The 8,506-nt window shown below is 55.1% G+C and overlaps 2 protein-coding genes across 3 annotated transcripts; one reads left to right on the top strand and one right to left on the bottom strand.

Moving 5' to 3' along the window:
- Positions 1 to 2,116: 2,116 nt before the first annotated feature.
- Positions 2,117 to 4,144, top strand: LOC125535798 (momilactone A synthase-like). 2 transcript variants are annotated; one of them, XR_007294802.1, is made up of 3 exons: positions 2,117 to 2,341; positions 2,424 to 3,274; positions 3,678 to 4,144. XR_007294802.1 is itself a non-coding variant. In XM_048698870.1 (2 exons), exons 1-2 carry the CDS (start codon positions 2,232 to 2,234, stop codon positions 3,220 to 3,222), a joined length of 909 nt encoding a protein of 302 aa, XP_048554827.1. In that variant the 5' UTR covers positions 2,118 to 2,231; the 3' UTR covers positions 3,223 to 3,393. The 2 variants fall into 2 exon arrangements, 1 of the variants encoding a protein (XP_048554827.1); XM_048698870.1 differs by lacking the exon at positions 3,678 to 4,144 and having other exon boundaries at positions 2,118 to 2,341; positions 2,424 to 3,393.
- A 3-nt stretch (positions 4,145 to 4,147) lies between these two features.
- LOC125535799 (cellulose synthase-like protein D3) lies at positions 4,148 to 8,292 on the bottom strand. The gene is made up of 4 exons (XM_048698871.1): positions 6,482 to 8,292; positions 5,433 to 6,392; positions 4,984 to 5,314; positions 4,148 to 4,886 (listed from the first exon to the last, which is right to left on the bottom strand). The coding sequence occupies exons 1-4, from the start codon at positions 8,093 to 8,095 to the stop codon at positions 4,429 to 4,431; spliced, it is 3,363 nt and encodes a 1,120-aa protein (XP_048554828.1). The 5' UTR covers positions 8,096 to 8,292; the 3' UTR covers positions 4,148 to 4,428.
- Positions 8,293 to 8,506: the final 214 nt, after the last annotated feature.

Genomic DNA, 8,506 nt, shown 5'->3' with positions numbered 1-8,506 from the left:
CACACACCCCTAGTTGTGACTTGATGGCCGGCTTGCAACTGGGTGCCCCGACAAACACACACATCCCTAGTTGCGAGTCGATGATCGGCATGCAACTGGGGATCAGACCCTCGACAAAACACGCGCAAACCTTAGTTACGAGTCGTTGGTTGACATGCAATTGAGGGCACCGACACTAGTTGCGAGTCGATGGTCAACATGCAACTAGGGGCACCGACAAACACACACACCTCCTAGTTGTGAGTCGATGGTCAGCTTACAACTGGGGGCCCTGAGAAAACACACACACCCCTAATTGCGAGTCGATGGTCGGTTTGGACTGGGGACCCCGACAAACAGACACAAACGAACTAGGGGGCGTACAAAAACAAACTAGGAGGTGTGTTCAGAGGTACTTAAGACCGCCTCCATTGTACACTTCTCATCCTGCTCGGAAGGAGTGGACATCTAAAACTCTTATAGACTAAAAAACTTATAAAATAAGTTGAATCTGGAGTAGACTATACTGAAAGTTCAGGTTGCTATGATATAACTGAAACAGAGTTCATTTCAAAAAAGGTTCAGCACCAGATGAGTTTATCCACCTAGTTACCATCTGTTTCACTTACCTTATCACATACATTTTCTCTAGTGCTCATAGATCAGAAAATACTCTTGTTAGATTTTGAAATCACATATCTTCAAACAAGAAAAGATTTTAACAAAAAGCAAAAGCTATACATTCGGGCCTGCTACTACTATACTTTCAATTTCTGGAGTTGTGCCATATGCCACAACTTTTAAGAAATCAAAAAGACCTCGCTTAGTCTGAGAAGTTTGAAGTATTCAGAAGAAGACTACACATGCTCCCTACAAACAGACACACATAAAAATTCTGACATTCCTGTCTGAAAAAAGAAGGATTGCAATGTATGCCACTGAAAATGTTTATCCACTCGCATTATGCCTCTTAAATTTCAGACAAAAATGGCAGGCAACTCTGTCTGCTGTCTATATGTAGTATGTGCTACAAACTCAAGATTATAAAATGGGGTGCTAGCTGCTACATTCAGATTACAAAACTGGGGTGTTCGCTGCTACATTCAGATTCACACACACAAAAAAACTGGAAGTCCCTAGATGTACAGACTCAAGTTACAAAACTGGGGGTGCTCGCTGCTACAATCAGATTCACACAGAAAAACAAATCTACAGCCATGGGCATGAACATAACCGGGTTGGATTGCTAGTTACTATTCATCAGCTGCATATATAGGCATATATTCAGGCATTCCACACTTAAAAACATTTCATTTTCTCTCTAAAAATATGTGTGATGCAAACGAATCTAATATATCACGTAAAAACAGCAAGCCACTCATCTATGCATATATTCAGGTTCTTGATGTTCATCCCTCAAAACAAACAAACATCCCTAAATGGCATGGGAAAACAGGAAAAAAAAGGCGAGGAAAAGAAAGAGGGGATGAACACTCACTCCGCTGGATTCCCCTGCCATCTCTGTCGCCACAAGCCCACCAGATCAGGTCGTCTCTCCCTTGGATTCGAGTCAGAAGGAATACAGTGGTGGCAGAACAAGGGATGAGGAGGGGAAAAGAGGCGAGGAGAGTGAGGACGGGACTCCAGATCAGGTTAGACTGTTCAGATTCTAAAGCAAGCCCAATAAACAAACAAAAATCGTAGGCCGGCCCAAACAAAAAACGGAGGCCGCTACGCTGTATCCCACTCGGCCCGACAGACGAGACAATGCGACGATGCGAGCGCATCACCTCGTGCGCGAATAATAAAGCAGAGACAGATCGGACGGTACAAACACTTAGATGTGACATCCTTAAATATCAGCTAGATGTGAATTAGTCATTCTGTTCAAGATAATACCACCATTTTAATGAGACGGCAATCAGCTAGCTGATCCGAGCCGGGTCATACGATATTGCATAAGGTCCAAAACAGCACTCCATGGAAGGATGGAAGAATCATCACAAACAGGTCTGACCTTACGCCTCCCTCCCACGGTCATACCTATGCTGTCCGCGTGCCCCACGCGAGAAGATAAACAAATGGCATCATCAAGTTCCCCGCCCAAGGAGCCAATGCCAGGAAAGCAACGTCTTTTTCTAGACAGCGCCGAGCTCTGCTACTGCTACATATCTCATCGATCACTAGTGCGCAAGCTCTTGGATTATCCATGGTCATAAGCATCTTCTAGCTCGGTCGCGCGGCACGAGAGGATGTTCCGAGCAGTGAAGCATGCCGTCGTCTTGGCGAAGAAGAGCCGAGCTGAGCCCGCGGCCTTGTCTGCCTTCGCCAGCCACTTCTCCGCGGCTTCCACCTCGCAGAGGTACTAGTCAACTGGTCATCTTAGCTTATGTTCGGATCATGGAAGGTCTCACTGGAGTTTGTGCGTTTGATTTGATTTGTAGGTTGGCCGGGAAGGTGGCCGTGATCACCGGCGGCGCCAGCGGCCTCGGCAAGGCGACTGCCGCGGAGTTCGTCCGGAACGGCGCCAAGGTCATCCTCGCCGACGTCCAGGACGACCTCGGCCACGCCGCCGCCGCCGAGTTCGGCCATGACTCCGCATGCTACACGCGCTGCGACGTGACGGACGAGGCGCAGGTCGCCGCGGCCGTGGACCTAGCCGTGGCGCGGCACGGCCGCCTCGACGTCATGTTCAACAACGCCGGCATCAGCGGCGCCCTCACGCCCGTGCCCCTCGGCTCCCTGGACCTCGCCGACTTCGACCGCGTCATGGCAGTCAATGCGCGGGCCGTGCTCGCGGGCGTCAAGCACGCCGCGCGCGTCATGGTCCCCAACCGCCGCGGGAGCATCATCTGCACGGCCAGCACGGCGGCGGTGCTGGGAGGCGTGGCGTTCCCGGCGTACAGCGTGTCGAAGGCGGCCGTGGTGGGGCTCGTGCGCGCCGTGGCCGGGGAGATGGCGCGCGCCGGGGTGCGCGTGAACGCCATCTCGCCTAACTACATCCCGACGCCGATGGTCATGGGGTACATGGCCGAGTCCTACCCCGGGGCGAGCGCCGAGGAGCGCAGGCGGATCGTGGAGCGGGACATGAACGAGATGGGCGGGCCGGCGCTCGCGGTGGAGGACGTGGCCCGTGCGGCGGTGTACCTGGCGTCCGACGAGGCCGGGTACGTGAACGGGCATAACCTCGTCGTTGACGGCGGGTTCACCGTCGGCAAGACGCCGAAAATGCCGGCGCCGTGACGTTGACAGGTCTTGATGCGATGAAGTGTTTTGCCTTGGACCAACCGGACATGTTCGTTCTTCAACATTGCAGTTGGACTTGCACAACCTGTTACGCTACATAGTACTCCCTCTGTTTTTCTAGTCTGCTTATAAAATTGTCTGAAGTTAAACTTCGTGAAATTTGATCAACTTTCTAGAAAAAATGTCAACGTTCACAATAAAAAATCAATATCATTAGATGTATCATGAAATCACTTTTCATACCATGAAACTTTACTTGTAATAGTTCCCTAAAATTCTAACGTTCACCACATATTATGGTCCAAGAGGGGATAAATTTTATACTGTTGGTCTTGCAGCCACTTGCTGGGCAATCTGGCTTGCTCGCAATAAGGCTACCTTTGAGAAAAAGCAAATTAAGTCTCCTTTTAAAATTGTGTTCTCTATATGCTCTTTTCTTTTGTATTGGACAGGACTGCAGAAGGGTGATGACGCTGACAAGCTTCGCTCAGGTGCCGAGATGATCAGGGCCAGCACAATGCAGCTGATGAGACTTTGCGGGACTACTGCCCAGTCGATTGGAGGAGCGTGAAGATCGTGATGGATGTACACTGTTTTGAGGGCGGACGAAGTGGAGTGTTCTGCTGGGAGGGCCATCTTCCTCATAGTAGCTTTCCTCTTTTGATTGATGATATATTTTGGTGTGTTGGCATGTATCTCTCTCTGGGTGTCGTGGAACATAGTACTCAGATAGATGTAGGTGTTATCAGGTTTTCGCCCCACAGCGTTCGGGTCGACGGCGACCGAATGACAGTGGGTTTCCTGGTAATACTTGAACCCGCCTTACCTCTTTCCCCCTCTCTCTGACTCTGTATTCGGAACTGGTTGTATTTCCGTTGTTTGCAATGGAAAGGGGTAACGCCCGATTCAAAAAAATATATTGCGGTCTATGGCTCTATCAGTTTTCTTCGACCAATTTCAGCTTTAGAAAGGTCATTCCTCTACAGAAACATTGGCCCACTCCTTTCAAGTTTCAAGTATACACATACACAAAACTTAAGTCTACGAGAGAACAAGTATATTTTGAAGAACACAACACAACGACTTTGCTAACTCATGTATCATGTATTGTATAACGCACCACCTGGATGGGTGCTGGCGTGCATCCATGCTCGAGGATCAACACATACACCAGGGAAGTGACATTTCCATCACCCTATTTTATCAAGGGAACTGGAATCCGCCGCTTCGTGCACCACCGGTGGAGTTCGCCTCTGGTGGACTGAGGGCCACCCACAGGAGGGAGATGGTGATGGATATGAGGCCTGACCAGACAAAGATGATGGTGGGTGTCTTGCCGCGGCGGCCCATGAGACCCTTGGCGAATGGGTTGAGATGAGCGAGCACCCAAAAACTGAAGAAACCGCCGCCGATGAACTTGCCCCACCGTGGGTTTTCGCTGTAGATGGTGCGGGCGAAGGCGAAGGCGATGGCGATGATGTTGAGCATGCCGATGGTGATGGGCGGGATGAGCAGCGATGACCACTTGACGACGTAGAGATCCGCGTAGATATCCTCGTTGTCGTCGGCCGCCGCCTTGGCGGTCAGTGTGAAGGAGATCTCAATCCCGGCCATCACCTTGAGCAACCCCTGCACCACCGCATATAGGTGCGCGCTTATGCCTGTCATCACATTAATTGTGCAAAGAGACATGTGGTGGTCAGGTTAGTATCGGGACCCTAGCTAGGTTGTCCGTATCAAGATTCATGATGCGCGTGCCTGAGATGAGCCAGAATTGCTCATTGCGCCACCAGTCCTCGAGTTCGATGCCTGACCACTTGACCTCGAGGATGCCGAGCGCGATGAGGGTGATCGTGATGGTGAGGAGGTAGAAGAGGAAGGCGACGTTGAGCGTCTGCACGATGAAGAACCCGGAGAAGAGGGAAAGCGCCGGGATGAAGCAGTAGGTGAGCAGGAAGATGGAGGTGAACGGGTAGATTCCGACGTTGAGGTACGCGACCCGCTGCAGGAACATGAGCTTCCGCGACGCCAGGAACGCGTTGTTCCGGGAGAAGAAGATCTCCACGGACCCGGTCGCCCAACGCAACACCTGATGGATGGTTCGATGGTCATTCACCGGTAACACATGTGTAAATGATCAACCCTTTTTGTTTCTATGATATATACGTCAACTTTCTTATTAATGATTCGAACAAAAAGGAGCGAACCTGGTGCAGTCGGTCGGTCATGTTGATGGGGGCTGTGCCGAGGAAGGCATCCCGTTTGCTGATCCAGTAGACGGAGCGCCAGCCGCGGTTGTGCATGCGGTAGCCGGTGACCACGTCCTCTGTGACGGAGCCGTAGATCCATCCCACGCGGTCTCCCCACTCGGTCTTGTCCTCGTACCAGCAGGAGATGACGGAGACGGCCTCGGCAACGGTAGGCGGGTCCAGCGGCGGGCGCGGCACGGTGAGCGTGCCCGGCGGCCTTCCATGCAGCACGGCGGGGTGGTCGGCGATTGGACGTGCCTGGAACTCGGCGATGGGGATGGACGCCAGCATCGCCGACGAGTTGCCGAACCGCCTGGGCACGAGCTGCGCGGTGAGCTCGGCGTCGAAGTCCTCCGCCTTGAGCTGCTGGGTGTCCGAGTCGGGGTCCTTGAAGTTGGTCACCTTCTTCTTCTTGAAGAGCCAGCCCGTGTACTCGGCGGTCCGCGGCGGGTCGAAGCCGTAGAGAGCGAAGCGGCGGAACATGCAGCCGGTGCCGACGTACATGGGGCCCTGGAGGCCGTCGAGCGCGCGCATGTTGCCGTCGAAGAAGACGGTGTTGTGGTTGGCGTAGCGGTCGGAGGGGTCGATGCCCTCGAACCTCTGCGGGAACTGGATGAAGCAGATGCGCTCGCCGCCGCGGTCCATCATGAAGCACATGGCCTCGCGGACGGCCTGATTGTTGTTGATGTAGTGGTCGCAGTCGAAGTTGAGGATGAAGGGCGCGTTGGACATGACGGCGGAGCATCGCACCAGGGCGTTCATGGCGCCTGCCTTCTTGTTGTGGTCGTAGCCCGGCCGCTTCTCCCGCGACATGTACACCAGCATCGGCAGCCGGGTGTCCACGTCGCTGTAGTCGATCAGCTGGTCCTCGTCGTGCATGCCGTACAGCGGGTCCGGCGACGGCGGCCTCAGCATCACCTGCCATGTCATGCATGTCGATGTTTGTTTGATGCATGCGTGAGAACAACTAGCTAGGCAAAGTTCCGGCGTGATGATTGAGTGAGTACCTGTAGGATGCCGGCGTGGTTGCCCTTGGCATGGTCAGGCGAGGAGACGGCCCATGTGCCCGGCCAATGCGTGCCGTCGGCCATCCAGGTGGCCTTTTTGACCTTGGGCTGCTCCGACGGGTCGGCGCCGGTCTCGCGGAGGTGCTTGAGCATCTTCATGTCCTCGCGGGCGTTGAAGGCGTCGGAGCGGCGGCGGATGGAGTCCGGGAGGCCGTTGATCCGCACCTTGAACTCATCGTATTCCCGCTTCACCTTGCGGCGGTCCTTGACGAAGTCGGAGCGCCGCTTGCCCTTGGTGGGGTCTCCCTTGAGGGCGAAGTAGCTGTCCGGGTTGCGGGGCTCGATGTCGTGCTTCTTGCAGAACGGCACCCATATGTTGGCGAAGCTGGCGGCCTCCGCCATGGCCTCGAAGGTGAGCAGCGCGCCGCCGTCGTCGGACACGTAGCATGCCAGCTTCTCCACGGGGTAGTCCACGGCGAGGATGGAGAGGATGGTGTTAGCGGTGGTGAGCACGGGCTCCTTCTCCGGGTCGGCGGTGGAGACGAAGACGTCGAGGCCCGGCAGGTCGGACCTGCCGTGCGGGTTGGACGGCGAGGGCGTCTCGAACTTCTCCTTGAGCACGGCGAGGTCGGTGCTGCGGTTGATGGGGTTCACCTTGGGGAGCATGTCGAGGAGCCAGGAGAAGGCGAACCAGAGCTCGCAGACGATGGACATGCCCCACAGCCAGAGCGCCTCCATGTTGGGGTTGCGGATACGCCACGTGAGGTAGAAGATGAGCACGAAGAACCGGATGACGATGAAGATCCGGTACGGGCTGATGATGGACGTCGGCATCGGTATCTTGCGCGTCAGCGGCTTGAACGGCTTCTGGTTCATGTCTTGCATGCCACCGTCGCCGCCTACGCCGTCCTCGTCTAGGTCATCCTCGTACATGCCGCCCTTGGGCATGAACGCGTTGCCATAGCCGTAGGTGCCGGAGCTCTCGAAGAGCCACCGGTTGTGGTCGAACTCCCCGTTCTGGTTCCGGGCGAGCAGGGACTTCCCCGACGACACGTCATGCGGGTCGTCGTCGGCGTAGTCGCCGATCTTGTAGTGCTCCTTGCACCCCGGGCAGAGACAGCCGTCCTTCTGCGCGTCCAGGTAGCAGTCACGGCAGATCTTGAACCTACACTCGCAGGGGTCGATCTCCTCGCCGCGCTCGTTGCGCATGACCTTGCCGTCGCAGGCCGGCATGGCGCAGCGGGTGGCCTTGGCCCCGGCCATCTGCGGGTGCTTCACGTCGGAGTCGATGACCCTGTCCATGAGGTGGGCGCGGGTCACGCTGTTGAACCCGCCGGTGAAGAGCGAGTTGGACACGTACTGCTCCTCGGCCTTCATCGCCACGGCTGTCGGCTCCGCGCCGTCCTTCATGGGCTGGTTGTCCGGGGTGGGCGGGATGTGCACCGTGTAGTTGGCGTAGTCCGGCCCCATCTCGCCCTCCATGTCTATGTCCTCGCGCGACAGGCTGAGATACCGCCCGCTGGGCGTCCGGCGCGCGAACTTCACCGGCTGCCCGGACGACGACTTGGGCGCGCCCGCCGACCCGCCGCCGGGGTTCCTGGGCGCCTTCGACATGTTCTCCTAGCTCCTCTCTTTTCTTTCACGCTGCTTTCTTTCTTGCACCCGTTGCGCGCATGGCTGGGATCCTTCAACTGGACGGCGCCACACCTGTGTGCTCGTCCATGGCGATGGTTTGCAAAAAATGTATGGGCGCGGTAAGGGGAGGGATATGGTGGGAAGAGGCGGCCTGTGCGCGCGCGTGAGGTGGTGGTTGCGAGGGAGACCCGGTCTCCTGCCTGGAAGAAGAGATGGCTATATTAGGGCACAAGGCGGAGGTGCCTGGTTTGGTGGGGAGCTTGTGTGGTGAAGGAGAAGAACCATGAAACAACGGTTTTGCTTGGTAGCCATGTAAATTTATCGGAAGTGGTTCGAAAAATATTTTATGGGAAGTGACATTTATGTAAGTCTTCTCAAAATTTATTTTGT

Source organism: Triticum urartu, chromosome 2, assembly GCF_003073215.2.
Source record: "Triticum urartu cultivar G1812 chromosome 2, Tu2.1, whole genome shotgun sequence".
NCBI lineage: Eukaryota > Viridiplantae > Streptophyta > Magnoliopsida > Poales > Poaceae > Triticum > Triticum urartu.
This window is presented reverse-complemented; position numbering and strand designations above follow the sequence as displayed.

Excerpts from the sequence above, each read along its gene's own strand:
- LOC125535798 (XM_048698870.1), top strand. The coding sequence starts at position 2,232 with ATGTTCCGAGCAGTGAAGCATGCCGTCGTCTTGGCGAAGAAGAGCCGA. Across the intron at positions 2,342-2,423 it reads GCGGCTTCCACCTCGCAGAG|GTTGGCCGGGAAGGTGGCCG; the intron begins GTACTAGTCAAC and ends TTTGATTTGTAG.
- LOC125535799 (XM_048698871.1), bottom strand. The coding sequence starts at position 8,095 with ATGTCGAAGGCGCCCAGGAACCCCGGCGGCGGGTCGGCGGGCGCGCCC. Across the intron at positions 6,393-6,481 it reads ACCACGCCGGCATCCTACAG|GTGATGCTGAGGCCGCCGTC; the intron begins GTACTCACTCAA and ends ATGACATGGCAG. Across the intron at positions 5,315-5,432 it reads TGACCGACCGACTGCACCAG|GTGTTGCGTTGGGCGACCGG; the intron begins GTTCGCTCCTTT and ends ACCATCCATCAG.